Source organism: Apium graveolens, chromosome 5 (assembly GCF_009905375.1).
Source record: "Apium graveolens cultivar Ventura chromosome 5, ASM990537v1, whole genome shotgun sequence".
Classification (NCBI taxonomy): domain Eukaryota; kingdom Viridiplantae; phylum Streptophyta; class Magnoliopsida; order Apiales; family Apiaceae; genus Apium; species Apium graveolens.
Window position 1 is genome coordinate 2,955,736 of NC_133651.1, and position 16,449 is coordinate 2,972,184.

The 16,449-nt window shown below is 33.1% G+C and overlaps 2 protein-coding genes across 2 annotated transcripts; both read left to right on the forward strand.

Moving 5' to 3' along the window:
* The first annotated feature begins 5,676 nt into the window (after positions 1–5,676).
* On the forward strand, positions 5,677–12,074 carry LOC141661979 (ribonuclease TUDOR 1-like). Its single transcript, XM_074469018.1, has 17 exons — positions 5,677–5,799; positions 6,610–6,773; positions 6,991–7,065; positions 7,151–7,264; positions 7,411–7,524; positions 7,882–8,088; positions 8,178–8,396; positions 8,476–8,583; positions 8,901–9,071; positions 9,159–9,356; positions 9,434–9,781; positions 9,863–10,093; positions 10,190–10,378; positions 10,453–10,527; positions 10,618–10,809; positions 10,935–11,312; positions 11,642–12,074. Exons 2-17 carry the CDS (start codon positions 6,627–6,629, stop codon positions 11,825–11,827), a joined length of 2,952 nt encoding a protein of 983 aa, XP_074325119.1. The 5' UTR covers positions 5,677–5,799; positions 6,610–6,626; the 3' UTR covers positions 11,828–12,074.
* A 3,306-nt stretch (positions 12,075–15,380) lies between these two features.
* On the forward strand, positions 15,381–15,743 carry LOC141659131 (uncharacterized). The gene has a single exon (XM_074465885.1). The coding sequence runs from the start codon at positions 15,381–15,383 to the stop codon at positions 15,741–15,743; it is 363 nt and encodes a 120-aa protein (XP_074321986.1).
* The last annotated feature ends 706 nt before the right edge of the window (positions 15,744–16,449 follow it).

Sequence of the window (16,449 nt, forward strand, 5' to 3'; positions counted from 1 at the left end):
TTCGATTATTTCAACGTGGCATACAAATGTACAAATGTTTTAAATAGATGTCGGATATCTTCAGAAGAAAATGTAGATATTGAATTTTTACTAACCGAAAACGAAAAGTGCCTTTTTCTCGTTAATTGTTTTGGATTCAATTATCAGTTCAAAAAAAAATGCGTGTTCTTTTTCTAGGCCCAAATCAAAGCACAAGTTAGGCCCAAAAGGTAATATTGGCCTGTAGGCTAGAATTGACAGAATTGTGTTGGGCTGTGGACATTCTTTGGAGGTACGGCCGGACTTCGGAGGTAGGAAATAATTAAAATAGAAAATTTATAAAAACTTTTTTTTAATTCTTTTTTTGTAAAAACTTAAACAATTTATCTCATAATTATTATACTCCCTCCGTCCCAATTTATATGTCTTTTTTTACTTTTGATGATCAAATTGACTCAACTTTGACCATAAATATAAACTCATTATTTCATTATTTTAAAAAACTGAAAAAAATATATCTATATATTATAAATTGCTGGATAAACCTTTCCTAAGGTTTGGTATCCATATTTTGGTTCAGATATGATTTTTAACTTTAATTTGACCTAGTGAACTATCCATTTTTAGGTTTGGTATCATGGTAAGTTTTTAATACAAATTTGAAGTAAAGTTTAAATTTTAATAGATCTATTTATAGAAATAATCTCAAAAAATATATAACATAAAAGTAACATATTTAACAAAAGTATTTCCTAAATAAATTTATAGATGCAATACACTTATTATATAGATAATTTAATCTTTCATAATCATATTATTCAATTTGAATTATAAATTTATTTATTTATTTTATTAAATAATTTTTGAGATCCCCGTGTGCGTATCACGGGCTGTAAACTAGTTAAAGTAGATTGAACATATTTTCTAATAACATAATTTTTATAAATATTTTGATAATATACCATGTGCAATTTTCAGTCAAAGTTATGTCAATTTGACCGCAAAAAGTGTATATATCAAAATTAAAATACAAAATGCAGAATTATTCATAAAATTGCAATTAATTTATAATTAATTAAATAAAGTGTATATATGAAGAATTAAAAACCCAAATTGTCTTTTCAAGTTCATGTCATAAAAAGCTGTAAAGTTTTTCAGCTTTACACCATCATGTTTATTCCTAAATTTCTCTTTCAATCCATTCTTCTTTCTTCTGTTGCTTTCTTCTTCTTTTTTCCCTTTTTTGAAATTGCTTTTATCATTTTTAGTTAGAGAATGATGTCAATAGAGAAACTGATCTTTAGAAACACTAGTATTAGTTATGCATATCCTTTCTTGCCATAAATAGCTAAAGTTAAAATGTACACGTCTCATGCCTATCTCTTTGTCTCTACATTTTCATTTAAATTTCCATTTATTATAAAAAATTGTACCAGAAGTAAAAACCGATCAAAAGCACGTAAGTAATTTTTTTTAATGTAGTGAGATTAATTTTTTTTTTTTTGAAAATGAAAATAATTCAATAATGAAAAGTCATACGGTATCTACACATATGATCAAAATTGAACAAGCGCATAATTATATCGTTGTTGAATCTTTCTTTCTTAGATAGACAACCAATCGATTTTTTGAAGTGATATCTATATGATATAATCTTCCAATTGTTATTTAGAGCAATCGACCACAAATACATCATCATAAAAATTTTTATCACCGAATCAACACCATGAAAAATCCGTAGATCTGAAATCTTGAATATGATGAACTGTAAATAAATCAAATAAAATCAAACTCTTATAAGGAGGAGAGACAAACGAAACCCAAATAAATTGGGAAATTATTGAATATTAACAAAAAATGAACTAAAAATAATATAAAGAATCAGAGATCAATTTTTTTTTGCTTATTCTCTGGATTCAGCGAACGAAAATTAACATCTAAGATCAATTTCTTGGACAATTTATGCATAATATGATAGATATAATAATCATTATTTTAATCGAAAGTGCATTTTTTTATTAAAAAAATAGTGATAAGCGGTAGATGTGTAAATAAATAAGCTTTTCGTACTGGCAAAAAAAATACAAGTTCTTTGTATTTTTAAAAGGACTTGAATAAGGATTTCAAAAAAAAAAGGATTTGAATAAATCTTCCTTCATTTTGTTCAAAATAAACCTTTTTGATTAGATTAAGTGACAACATTAGAAATACACAAAAAATATGGTCCAGTTAAAATCCAAGCGGGGCCGGATCAAATATATATGTATAATATATGTAAAATTTTGATAAATAATATTCGATAAATGAATAATCACGTCAAACGAATTATTTTTTTCGGTCTCTACATAATACACAATGTATTTTTAATCTCGATAAGTGACTAATCTCATTAAATGAATAAAATATCTCGCTCTTAAGCGTACAAAATATTTGTTTTATAATTAATTTATATTAATATTAATAAATAAAAAAGTTATCAAGTTTGAGATAAGACTAGTCAGTTCAGGCCCGAAAATGATCGGTCTGACCTGATTCGGGTCCGAATAAAAGTCTGAGCAGCACGCCTCGAGTGCCTAAAATGGCCTATATTTTTTTTTGAAAACCCGGTCAGCCCTTTTGAAGTCAAAGCTCGGTACGGGCTTTCACCGAAAAGCTTGAGTTTTCGTTTTTTACATCCCTAGACTCGAACCACGAAATATAGGATGGTGTATCAAAATACCAATTTTAGGATCAGGATGCCCAAAATATATAAAAACACCGTTGACTACCCAAAATATTCACATAACACACAGATGTCTCAAAAAACCCATCGGGGCGGACTTTAACTGTGCTTTAAAAAATACGGATATTTTTAAAACGGATTGTGCCGAGCTTTTCTAAAAATCGGACCGGGTCAGGCTTCCTCTAAATATGAGGCTCGTTTTAGGGCCGCGGGTAGGGTCGAACCGATCTTTATCCAGACTTTTTTATTTTATATTGTGTACCTCGATTTATAAGTAGTTTAGATACCGAGAAAAATAATATCTCGAAACTCTAACCATTATTATTTTCTTTTTGTGATAAACCAATAAATACATATCTCCAAACATTCATTACATCAGCCAAGCCCCTCGTGTTAGGTCTTTTAAGTTCGAAGCTATTGTAATTTACTCTGCTGTTATTGCCTCGTTGGCTTATCGGTCTTATCACTGAGCAACATTACTAATGACATTGAAAAACTTCGGACTTGAAAACTATTAATAAAAAAATTGGATTTTTATCCGAGCTTTTTGAAAAGCTTGGGCTTTAATCCGGCCCAAACCTAGTTTTTATTGGGACTTTTTGAAATCTGGACTTTTCTAAATCCGAGCTTTTATCCGAATTTTTCGGAGTTCGGACCGAGCTGAATTTTATGAAAAAATGAGACCCGTTTAAAGCCCGCGGGCGGGGCGAACCGATCGGTTTTTCTTCCGAATTGGGCTTTTCGGGTTTTTTTTCGGATCGAATTGGATCAGATTTCGAGTTTTGGATTTTTCGAACATCTCTACACATATGGGGGATGTGTATTGATTTTTTAAAATTTTAACAAACAACACACGTGTGTGCAACATGTGTATTCACTTTCGTCCTTTAATAAATACGTCTTTGCACAATGCTTAATCAGTTATAGTAAGAAAGTGAACACGCATGTGATGTTCTTAAATAAAATTTGAATAATTGAACACATATATAAAAAATATGTAATCCATGAATATTTTGGAAATTTTCTCCCACATGTAAATATTTTGAGCAGTTAAAACCTAAAAATTAATATATATTGGTCATTATTTTCAAAACAGAAAGAGCTTTTTGTCACATATCCTAAAATTAGACTTTTTAATGTGTTAATATAAGGTGGATGGGTGCGTAAGCCACCCACCTTACGCACCCATCCATCCACCTGAAAAAATCACATCCACGACGGCCTATACCACACCTAGCAAACTTTTAACCACCATTTGCATATGTGCGCTTAATCCTTTCCACGACCCAATTTACATAACAACACTTGTATGTCATGATTTTCTGCTGAAAGCAAGTGATTTGTAAGGGTTTGAGTGTTCACCCTCTTCTTGATGTTTAGGAATCCACTATATAGGATACAATATATAGATACAAGTTCATAGTGGAGAAAATAGTCGTTGCAATATTTTAACCCGACTATACCCCTAACCAATTAACGTCTTTTAGTGAGATTTGACGGAATGCAATCGATTGTTAAAAGAATTTAAGTTGGGTCATATAGGCACTTAACTTTATATGTCAACCATTTTTGTGCTAAAAAAATTATAACTCAAGTCATCATAGTGCAATTAGGTCAAAATAAAATGAAAAAATATATGTTACTCGTTGAAAATTAATAAAAAATAAAAAACCTTTATAAATTAATGGTGAAAACACTTAATTCATATATAGGTTGATAAAATGACGATAAAATATTTTCAATAACAAAAGATCACATAGTGTCTACAAAATATTTTGAATGACAAAAAATTACTAAAACTCGTAAAAAATTTCCAATTAAGTTATAAAATAGACAATTTTATCAGATAAGACAAAATTGTATTTGTTTTTAATGAACTGTTATTTATCGAATCAAGTATCTTTTGTACAGTTTATAATTATTTATTAAGGTACGAGTTAAGATGATTTATTTTTTGTCGGATACGAGTTGAGATGATTAATTCTATAATAAGTTTATTTTTTTATCATAAATGATGATAACCTGTTAAAAAAAGTCAAAACTTAACATGTAATTGTAACGGATTAGTACGGATTTACTCTTTTTGTCATGTTTGAAACGAGATTTGAATTTATAATCTTATTCGGTTAGAGACTAGCCGAAGATTAATAAAAATTTGATTCGAATCTACCTTCGTATATTGATTGAGAACATTAAAGTTTTGATTCGAATCCAGTTGTTTGTATCTTAAATCGGTAGTTTGTGATTCATTAAATAAAATGTAAATATATTTCGCTGACATCTGATACAAAATTCAAATAAGTAAACTACATCGATCTCTCATTAAAAAAGTACATCAATCGAGCAGTTAGGTTATATATATAGACAAAAAATTTCGTATTAACAATTTGAACAGATTCGAATCATAACTAACATTCAAATGACTTAACTTATCAAAAAATATACGAGATCAAATTTGAGCGGGAGCGGGTAAATGTGTAAAATTCCCGACAACCATAATCAGATAGACTCATTTAATCAGAATTTATATGTGATCAAATTTAAGCGGGAGCAGGTACGGTCACTCGTATTTGAACATAAATAATTCAAAATTTTCAAACAAATTAATATTAAACAAAAAATTTGGACAAGTATAGTACCTCAATTTTCAGGGCTACTACTAATCCTTTTAACATACCCACCACTACCAAAATTCTTACAATAACCGGAATAAAATTAAAATTCACTAGCGATCATAAAAGTTACAACAGCCGTAAAAAGTCAAAAACTTACCAGAGGTAACAGTAACTGCCCAAAAAGCTCTAACATCATTACGTGGCAAGATATCATTGGACAAATTTGATTATCCATCCGCGATATGACGATGTAAACAAGGCAATTTTACCTTTCCTCATAAGTCAAAACAAAGTCACTATCACAAATATTACGAGAATTAACCAACAGTGGCATTTTAGTAATTTCAAACCCTATCGAGGGCAAGTATGTACCCCATACTACCCTTCACTATATATACCGACCATTACATACATTTTGTGTATCTAGTTTTCTGTTGATCCGCCGTCCGTAAAACTGAAACTCAGAGAAAGCTTCGTAAACAGGTATCAATCTCAGATCTATATAACTGATTTCAATTATAGATACATTTATCTGTATGTATAGGTTGTTCATCTTCATGTTTTATCGATTTGTTGCTGTTAATTATTGGTTTTTGTGTTTGTTGAGGTTGTTAATTGTGTTTGTTGATTAGATCTGAGTGTTTGCGATGCTTTTTTGATTGAATTGTGTTGTTTTTGTGGTTTTTTGTGTTTGTATGATCTTGTTTGTATCGGTTTTGATTGAATTGAGTTGTCGCGATTGATTTGTATGTGTTTTTGATGCTCATTTGTATCGGATTGTTGTTGAATTTGTTGATTAGTGATTTTGTTAGCGATTCGATGTGTGATCACTGGTAGTGTTATACGTGCTGTGTTGTTTGAAGGAATGAGTGTTTTTTCGTGGCGGTGGATCGGGATATAAGAGATTAGTTCTCTTCGGTGTGTGGTTTATGTGTTTGTTTTACGATGTTGTGATGTTTGGTGTTTTAGTTGTGGATTAATGTGTGTTTTGGTTATAGTTGTGTGTGTGAGTGGATATACTTGTTCAATTTTGTGTTTTGGTGGATCGATATGTGTTTTTACATGCAGATGTTTGGAGTTGTGTAAAGATTGAATTTTGATGTGTCAGAAGTGTGAGTTTTATGTTGTTGTTGTGTATTGTTTGATTGGATGGTTGAAAGTTTGTAGATTGATATACGTTGCATGAATAGTTTGATGTGAATTATGATTTTGATATGAAATTATTAGTGTTTATAGCGTGGTTGAATATAGATTGCGTGCGGAGCACGGTTAATTATGTTTTATCTCGTGCAGACGTTTTAGCTGGGAGAATGGCGGCAGCGGGAGCCTCGGGATGGTTGAAGGGGAAAGTTAAAGCCGTTCCATCTGGGGACTCTCTGGTGATAATGGGGAACACAAAGGCTGAAATTCCTCCTGAGAAGACCATAACTTTGTCGTCGCTTGTTGCCCCCAGATTGGTAAATTTTTCCAGGACTTAAAGCTTGAATCTTTTATATATATGTTTGATAGTTAAAACATACTCACACACCCGCCTTGTCTTTGACAAGGTTCGAACCCTTGACATCCCATAGAGGGCGCGAGGAAGATACCGCCGGACCAAGAGGCCATTGGTCTCAAATCTTTTTATTGTTTTTAGTTTACATATAATAATCTACCATTTGTTATCATCTGCAGGCTCGCAAAAACAGTGATGATGAGCCGTTTGCATGGGAGAGCAGAGAGTTTTTAAGGAAGCTTTGCATAGGACAGGTAGTTGGTTATTAGTGACTTAGTTTTCGCTCTTTTATTTGTTAATCTTATAAGCTTTAAAACCTTCTCACTTTTGGTTCAATAGGAGGTTATCTTTAAAGTGGACTATGAAGTACCATCTATTAGCCGAGAATTTGGTTCTGTTTTCATTGGTGATAAGAACGTTGCGTGTCTCGCTGTTGCTGCTGGCTGGGCAAAGGTCTGTTTGTTTCCTTTCTTAGGTTCTCAATGCTAATGAATAACCACACTTCTAGTTTTCCGAGCTTGTTTTATTTGTTAGGTTCTCATTGCTGATGATAAATAACCCTTTTAATTTAATAATATTGATTGAATCTTGTTCTACAGGTTAGAGAGGTTCGGGAACAAAGTCAGCAGAAAGCTGAAGTTAGTCCTTTTATAGCTGAACTTTTACGATTAGAAGAGCAAGCCAAGCAACAAGGCGTTGGTCGTTGGAGCAAGGTTATTCCTATATATGCATTTAAATTGCTAGAGGACTGTTTATTGACAATATAAGAGTTTGATGTCGTATATACTTATATTCTTATGTGTAGGAACTGGATTAAATAAGAGTACTTTGGAATTTATTTTCCGCACACGAAAATTTTATGTACTAAAACAGCTTATATATGCGTGTACTAGTAAGGCTAGTCTGTTGGTGTTTTTTACATTATTAAGGTTTCTCTTTGCATACAATCCATATGCCCTTTGGTTTTTTCTTTGACCATAACCTTTTTTGGGCCTTGGCTGTCTATTTCTTTTCTTGTTTGATATACTTATTTATATGCAAACATTCTAACAAAGAAATATCACTCATAGGTGCCTGGTGCTTCGGAGGCAGCCATCAGAAACTTGCCTCCTTCTGCAGTTGGTGATCCAAGTAACTTAGATGCAATGAGCCTTTTAGCTGCCAACAAAGGTAGGCCTATGGAAGCTATTGTGGAGCAAGTTCGTGACGGAAGTAGTCTCCGTGTCTTTTTGCTTCCAGATTTTCAGTTCGTCCAAGTATTTGTTGCTGGTATTCAGGTAGGATCCGAGATTGACCTTAACAATTTTCTATTAGGTTTCATATATATAAAAGTAATGTTCACGTTGTATCTTCTAATATATTGCAGGCACCGTCCATGGGAAGAAGGGCTGTTCAAGACCCTATTGCTGAACCTGAAACGACCACCTTAGCTGATGAAAATGGTAATACTGCTTCTAAGTCTCGCGGCCCATTGACATCAGCACAGAGACTTACAGCATCATCAGGATCGTCTAATGAAGTTACCCCTGAATTGTATGCACGGGAAGGAAAACATTTTACTGAGATCCGTGTACTACATAGAGATGTGAGTATTGTTTTACTTAACAGCCTATTTTCACTGTGAGCTGAACTTTCCATATTCTAATTTCATGATTAACTTGCAGGTCCGCATTGTTCTGGAGGGTGTTGACAAATTCAGCAACTTGATTGGTTCAGTGTATTATCCTGATGGTGATGTGGCCAAGGATTTGGCTATGGAGCTTATTGAACGGGTATGTTATCGACTTAAACATTGATCAGGAAAAAGAAGAAATTAATATTGATTTCACTATAGTACAAGTCCTAAATTTAATTACATGATGCTCCTTTCCATATCCTTGATAGTAAAACAAAATTCGGAGTAGATAATTAGTCCCATATTTAGTAATATTCATATTTTTCCTTATTTCAATAATTTTGGCCTCCCTCGTATATTTATAAATGCATAATTGCTTGTTAGAAGTTCATATCTTGTGTTAAAACACTACGTGTATATATGAAACAAATTCTTGTAGTTGACTTAGTCTTCCTCTAACATTTTATTATGCAGGGCTTAGCTAAATATGTTGAATGGAGTGCCAGTATGCTGGATGATGATGTCAAACGCAAACTAAAAAATGCTGAGCTCGAGGCAAAGAAGAGCCGATTAAGAATGTGGACAAGCTATGTGCCCCCAGTTTCTAACTCGAAGGCAATTCATGATCAAAATTTCAGTGGAAAGGTTGGTTTGTGTTTGTCCAAGTACAAGTGTAATCATTTGTTGTTTTCAATCTGAATCCTTGTAATCGTTAATTTGAATTTATTATAGGTTATCGAGGTTGTGAGTGGGGATTGCATTGTTGTAGCGGATGATTCTCTTCCATTTGGAAGTCCATTAGCTGAGCGAAGAGTAAATCTCTCAAGTATAAGGTGTCCAAGACTAGGAAATCCGCGAAAAGATGAAAAGAGCCCTCCTTATGCTCGTGAAGCAAAGGACCTTCTGCGAACACGTCTAATTGGCCGTCAAGTATGGACTTTACTAATGTTCACATCTAAAGAATCTATCCAAAAGTGCCTTTAACTTACTAAATAAATTTATTTCAGGTACATGTTTCAATGGAATATTCGAGGAAGGTAAACTTGGCAGAGGGACCTGGTGCTCCAACTGGAGCTGCAGACAGGGTCATGGATTTTGGATCAGTCTTTTTGCCAAGGGATGGTGAGGTTACCCCCCAGGTTCCACCTAGTGCAGGCAGTCAGCAGCCAGGGATAAATATTGCTGAGTTAATTATTTCTCGTGGCTTTGGTGAAGTCATCAAGCATCGTGATCTTGAGGTTAGATCAAATTATTATGATTCTCTTCTTGCTGCGGAATCACGTGCTAAAGCTGGGAAGAAGGGGATGCATTCCGGCAAGGATGCTCCGGTGATGCATGTTAATGACTTCATAACGGTTAGGAATACAAACTAATCCATTTTAATGCATGTATAAGGATTCATAAGATTCATTTTCTAAATTTTAAAATCATTACAGGCTTCAGCTAAAAAAGCGAAAGATTTCTTGCCATTTCTACAAAGGAATAGAAGGATGACTGCTGTTGTGGAATATGTCTTTAGCGGTCACCGATTTAAATTATATATTCCAAAGGAAACATGCAGCATTGCTTTCTCAATCTCCGGAGTTAGATGCCCTGGACGAGATGAGCCGTATTCAAGTGAAGCTATTGCGCTAATGAGAAGGAAAATAATGCAGAGGGATGTTGAGGTAGTGCACGATCCTTTATAAATTTTATGCCCCGGGTAAACTTCATAATCTTTCTTTATAATTTTTTAATCTAATATTTTTTTTTCTGTTTTACAGATCGAAGTAGAAACTGTTGACCGAACAGGCACTTTCTTGGGAACTTTATGGGAGTCGAGATCCAATGTCGCACTGATACTACTTGAAGCTGGTTTGGCCAAGCTTCAAACCTCCTTCGGTACTGATCGGATACCTGATATTCACCTGCTTGCGCAGGCTGAGCAGTCCGCCAAGAGGCAGAAATTAAAGGTAAGATTGAGAATTGGTATCCTAGCACAAGTATCCCACTTGTTAATGTTGCTTATACCTTCTTTTTGTTGAAGATTTGGGAGAACTATGTTGAGGGAGAAGAAGTTTCTAATGGCCCAGCTTCTGAACGAAAAAAAGAAGAATTCAAGGTATATAATATAAATATTTGATCAATTCGACTATTACTTGTTAGATTATCAATAAAGTTCTGACATATTTTACTTGTATTATACTTTCAGGTAGTGGTTACCGAAGTCCTTGGTGGTGGAAAGTTCTATGTTCAGCCAGCAGATCAGAAAGTGGTGTCCATTCAACAGCAGCTTGCTTCTTTAACACTCCAGGAGGCTCCTCTGATTGGTGCTTTCAATCCAAAGAAAGGCGAACTTGTCCTTGCACAGTTTAGTGCAGATAATTCCTGGAACCGAGCAATGGTGAGAGTGACATCATTTTTCCACACATCTTACTATGTCTTTCCTTTATCTGCATGCACGGTACAAAACTTTTATCTATGTTATTTCTCTGATGGCTTTTGAAATTTTCTTGTCATTACTTGAAGATTGTAAATGCTCCTCGCGGTGTTGTTGAATCTCCGAAGGACAAATTTGAAGTGTTCTACATTGACTATGGGAATCAAGAACTGGTTTCGTTCAGTCAATTGCGACCACTTGATTCTTCAGTGTCCTCGTCACCTGGCCTTGCGCAGCTGTGCAGTCTTGCTTATGTGAAGGTTCCGAGTCTGGAGGAAGATTATGGGCAGGAGGCTGCTTTTAGTCTAAGTGAGCACACACTAAGTGGTCCGAAAGAGTTCAAGGCTGTAGTTGTAGAGAGAGATGCTTCTGGAGGAAAAGTCAAAGGACAAGGAACCGGGACTATCCTTATGGTAACTTTGATTGATGAGGAAGCCAATGAGAGTTTAAATTCCCGCATGTTGAAGGTATGTTCCAATTGCAAATTTGGTGGTTGATTATAATTATAAATACAAACAATGTACGCTACCACACACATATTTTTTTTGAAACCATGGATTTTCAATGTTCTTACTTTTGCTAAAAATGATTTTTAATCATCTACAATTGTTTTAAAGTTAGATTTGGATTGTCAACTAGCTCTACATTTTAAAATGTATTTTACTCGCGAACTTCCCTCAATGCAAGTTATATAGCTGTTGCATTTGTTCAACTTTTTGTTTCATATTGTAAGGGAGGAACTCCCTTCTGCATGTCGCCATTTTTTTTACAGTATTTTACATGTAACATTTTGCAGGATGGACTTGCTAGATTGGAGAAGCGGAGGAGATGGGAGCCGGTAGAAAGAAAGCAGGTCATTGACGAATTGGAAAAAGACCAGGAAGAAGCTCGTACTAAGAGGCTAGGCATGTGGGAGTATGGAGATATCATGTCCGATGATGAGGACAGTGCCCCGGTAAAGAAAACCGCTGGCAAGAGGTGAATATGGTTTTCAAACAACCAAAATAATCTAGATGAGAACAATATAGGATGGAAAGATGCTATAGCCTATAAGAGAACTATGAAGGGATATTATGTTAAAGTTTTTTTTTTGGGAAACGTTGTTAGATCATTAGAAAACAGTTTTGGTTTTTCTTTCCTTTCCTATGTGTTATTACATACACATAATCATCCCTAATAAGGATACATCTGCCGGTTTCTATAAAGTTAAAGAATTTGGGATTTGACTATCTGTGATTTTACTGTAGAATTGTTTCTTGGATCAGTTGTGATTTAACTCTCTGTGATTTCACTGTAGAAAGAATTGTCACCTTGGGATCAGTTGTTGATCTCATGGAGTTAATTACTTTTTTACGGTATGGATTACAAGAGTTAATTTACTCTTTCACAGTGGATTACAATTATTGGTTTGTAACTGTTTGTTTCTACCTACCCAAATCCTTCCTTTGTTTTCTCGAAAAAATGTTTCTGAAAAAATGTTTTTCGAAATTTTTGGCTTATTTGATATCTGGGAAAAAAAGTTCAAGAATGATGTCTTTTTAGTGTTTGTTTGATTTTTCTAGTTCAAGACTGATGTCTTTTTAGTGCTTGTTTGATTTTTCTAGTTCTTTTTAGTGCTTGTTTGATTTTTCTAGTTCAAGACTGATGTCTTTTTAGTGCTTGTTTGATTTTTTGAAAATATTTTTCAGATAATTATATATTTGTTTGATCTTTAGACAACCAAAATTATTTTTCAAAGAAGATATGTTTTTTCGAGTGAAGTCTAGATTTTTGAAAAATGACTTTTCCTCTTTGGTGTGAAACATTTTCCAAATACTTTTTCACCTTTTTCCTTCATGGAAAGATAATTAAAAGTGTTTTCGAGAAAATAAAATAATAATAAAATATTTTCTGAAAATTAAGCTATATTTTGACAAATATATGTTGTTTTGAGCATTCTAATGTGTTTATATACATACAATTTTTCAATGTACTCTGAAACTATTTTTTATTGTTTCAAATTTTCATCATGGGGTTAAACTTTTTGGGGATTTTCTAAAATACTGTTATTTTTAAAATTATTTTCAAATCTAGTTTCTAAATTTTATTTTCAAAAATATAATTCGCAATTTGTTATGTATCTTTTATTTTATTTTTTTCAAAGTTATTTATAAGATTGATTCGGTTGCAAACTTAAAACGTAACTAACACGACATTAAAATTAAAATTTTCAAAATTTGAAACTATATTGCATAATATGCTGCAAACTGAATTTTTGATACATGTGATTAAGTTGCATAATCGTATCTTTATATTTTTAGCTTATTTTTTATGTAAAGTTAACAAAAGTCACAATATTCTGAAAAATTGGTCAATTTTAACGTTCAACTATTAATGAAGTATTCTCTGAGATATCCGACGATTTAGTGAGATACCCAATTGACATGGACTCTTCAATTGATTAAACTTGATCATTTTTTTCAGAATAATTATTTTAGTTATTTTTTTTTAAATATAATTATTTTTGTCATCATTTCCCGCAATTTCTCATTATCGTTGTCCTTAAAATATAAAATATTCAATAAAACTTTTGGCTGAGGCTGGAGTTATAAACACAGGGAAAGCAATTTTCCTTTCTCCTTTCTGGTAGTAGATATTTCAGGATGAATGATTCATTCAAATATCCACTAATGAGCATTTCCATAATTAGCTGAAAGTAGCAGACCTTGCTATATACTGTATCTGGTTCGAAACTCAGCTCGCTCGAATAACGTACATGTGAACGCGCTTACACACATACAAAACTGAGACTAGAACCATACCGTATGAGTAGAGGCAAATAGCTGCCAAGAAGATGACTTGAGCCTATTAACGGTAAGAAATGTATGGGAGGATATTCTGTTGAGTTCAATCCAAGTGCGATTTATTCTATAATTAAAGCTACAATATAGATTGTAGAGCTAGATTTAGAAAATGTCTAATAAAATAAAGAAAGCTAAAACAAAGAGGGAAATGTTTTTGAAAAATGAAAGTTCAATTTACACACATCACAATTAAATCTTCGTGGCCCGCCATTACATATATAAAATCACAAATGACACAACGCCATTATATATACAAAGTCACAAATAACACTTATAAAAGAAGTATAACAAATAGATATCGATATTGTTGAGGCATTCCAATAGCATCTTCAACTTATACATTATGTAAAATTATAAAAAAAGTATAACAAATAGATATCGATATTGTTGAGGCATTCCAATAGCATCTTCAACTTATACATTATGTAAAATCAGGGCTGTCTCCGGGATTTCGGAGGCAGGGGCGGACCTACAGCCTTGTTTGTGGATTCCGAGGCACCCACTGGGCTTCCTGCCAAGTCCATTAGCCTTTAAAAAATTATTAAGGAACCCCTTAAACTTTGTTAAGAAATCCACTACACCTCAAACCCACTACTATATAAGCTCATTAGCATTAGGTATAAAGTATAAATATTGTCTATCTAAAAAATCAGTATATCACACCATTCAGTCACCAACGCAAATAACAGGGAAACAAAAAAGCACAAAACAAAAACACTGCCTCGGACTTGGTGTGTGTTGACTCCCTCCCTGATCTCCGAAGTCTGGAGCTGAAGCCAAGTGTCAAAAATCGAAAGATCTTTTTGCACTCTTTTCTCTTTTCGTCTCCTTCCACTCTTACTTTGGATCTATAACCTCTCAAGTAAGCAATTTCTAAATTTTGTATTTATCTATTTTCGATTCTTTTTTTTCTTTGAAATCAAAAATATGATATCCTAATTGTTAATTGTTATTGTGATACATTGTTAGTTTGCTAGTTGCTTAATTAATTAATTATTAATTAGATTAAAATTGTTTAATAATTTGAATGTGTAATTAGTTAATTGATTAATTCAAATTTACTTATTTGTTTTACACAATGGAAAGATATTTTAAAAGAAAATTACCCTCAACATCGGAACCATCTCATATTGATAGTAATGTTGAACCCGTTATCAATGCATCCTCGAGAGAAAATGTCAATGTGCCTCAATCTTGTTCTACTCCTTTGATGCCTAAATTAATTGATTTGAACGAATTTTCTCCGGATCCACATGATAGAAAAAGAATTTTAGACTATCATCCAAATCAAAGAGATGAAATTAGAAGGGCATATATACTTAGAGGGCCTTGTAGACCGGATGGGTTTATATATCCAACAACGATGATAGGAGCTGAGACGTTTTAATCCTCAATGGTTTGAAAGTTATGATTGGTTGGAGGATAGTGTTAAAGTTGATAGAGTCTTTTGTTTGCCTTGTTACTTATTTAATGATCATGTTAGAACACAAGTTGGGGGTGATACATTTATTTTCAAAGGTTTTGGTGGTTGGAATAAAATGCAAGAAAGGCTTAAAGCTCATATTGGGGAAGTTGGTAGTGTTCATAGTAAAACAATTAAAAATTATGATGCTCTGATTTGTTGCATTTGACTCATTGCAGTTGATGAGGTTAGTTGATTTTCATCCTAGTGACTTTAGTTCTATGAAAAGGATGGCATTGGAGCATGAACTTATCATGTATATTGATAATGTGAAAGACGACAAAAGATTTGCTCATTTGAATGGGATTAGTGATCTTGCTAAATTGATGGTCCAAACACGGAAGCATTTATCTTATCCTTTAATCTATCGTTTGCTAAAACTTACTTTGGTTTTGCCCGTTGCGACTGCAACCGTGGAGATGTGCTTTTCTGCAATGAAACTTGTGAAGTCGGATTTGCGCAACCAAATTGGTGATGTATTTTTAAGTGATTGTCTTGTTTCGGCTATTGAGAAAGAAGCGTTTGCCAATGTTAGTAATGATGATGTAATAAATCATTTTCAAAAGATGAAAACGCATATGGAACGACTATAAAATATAAAAATATTTCTTATTTATATAAATTCCGTACTTTTTCATTGTTATTGTCTTCGTTAATATTTATATAAGGAACCCACTGGCAAAATTTCTTGGGTCCGCCACTGTTCGGAGACCCTAGTATTTTGAACAAAAATCTAAAATTTGATGAACTAAAATCACATGAAAAATTTGCAGTAGTAAAAATAATTCTTAACTAATAAATAAAGTATAAAATAGTTCAAGTTAAATCTAAGAAGCTATTATTCTTCTTACTTTTGAATGTGCAAATTCTCTAATTAAATCACCAAAATCTAATTTAGCCAACATTTGATTCTCAACAGACAACAGAGCTAAGCCGTTCAATCTCTCTTGTGACATAGTTGATCGAAGATAATTCTTTATCAACTTCAGCTTAGAGAAACTTCTTTCTGCAGTAGCTACTGTAACCGGTATAGTCAATATGATCATGTAAGCAACCCATGTATTAGGAAAAGCAACATGCATTTGCTTGATATAATCCAACACTTCAATCGGTTTAGTTAAGATCCCTGGTAATGATTTTATCAGCAGCTGATTCAAGTCCATCTATATCTGAGTCGTCCCCGTCTTTCAAATAAGTCTCAAGTGCAATACAAACATTCTTCATGCTCTCATCCTCCATTTTTCTCAACCTGCTCAAGTTAAATAAATACCCAAAAACATCATCATATTTTGTAAATTG

What these genes read in the sequence shown, in the direction of transcription:
- LOC141661979 (XM_074469018.1), top strand. Translation starts at nt 6,627, where the DNA reads ATGGCGGCAGCGGGAGCCTCGGGATGGTTGAAGGGGAAAGTTAAAGCC. An exon ending in GCGTTGGTCGTTGGAGCAAG is followed by an intron (nt 7,525 to 7,881) that starts GTTATTCCTATA and finishes TATCACTCATAG; the next exon opens with GTGCCTGGTGCTTCGGAGGC. An exon ending in CTATGGAGCTTATTGAACGG is followed by an intron (nt 8,584 to 8,900) that starts GTATGTTATCGA and finishes TTTATTATGCAG; the next exon opens with GGCTTAGCTAAATATGTTGA.
- LOC141659131 (XM_074465885.1), top strand. Translation starts at nt 15,381, where the DNA reads ATGGCATTGGAGCATGAACTTATCATGTATATTGATAATGTGAAAGAC.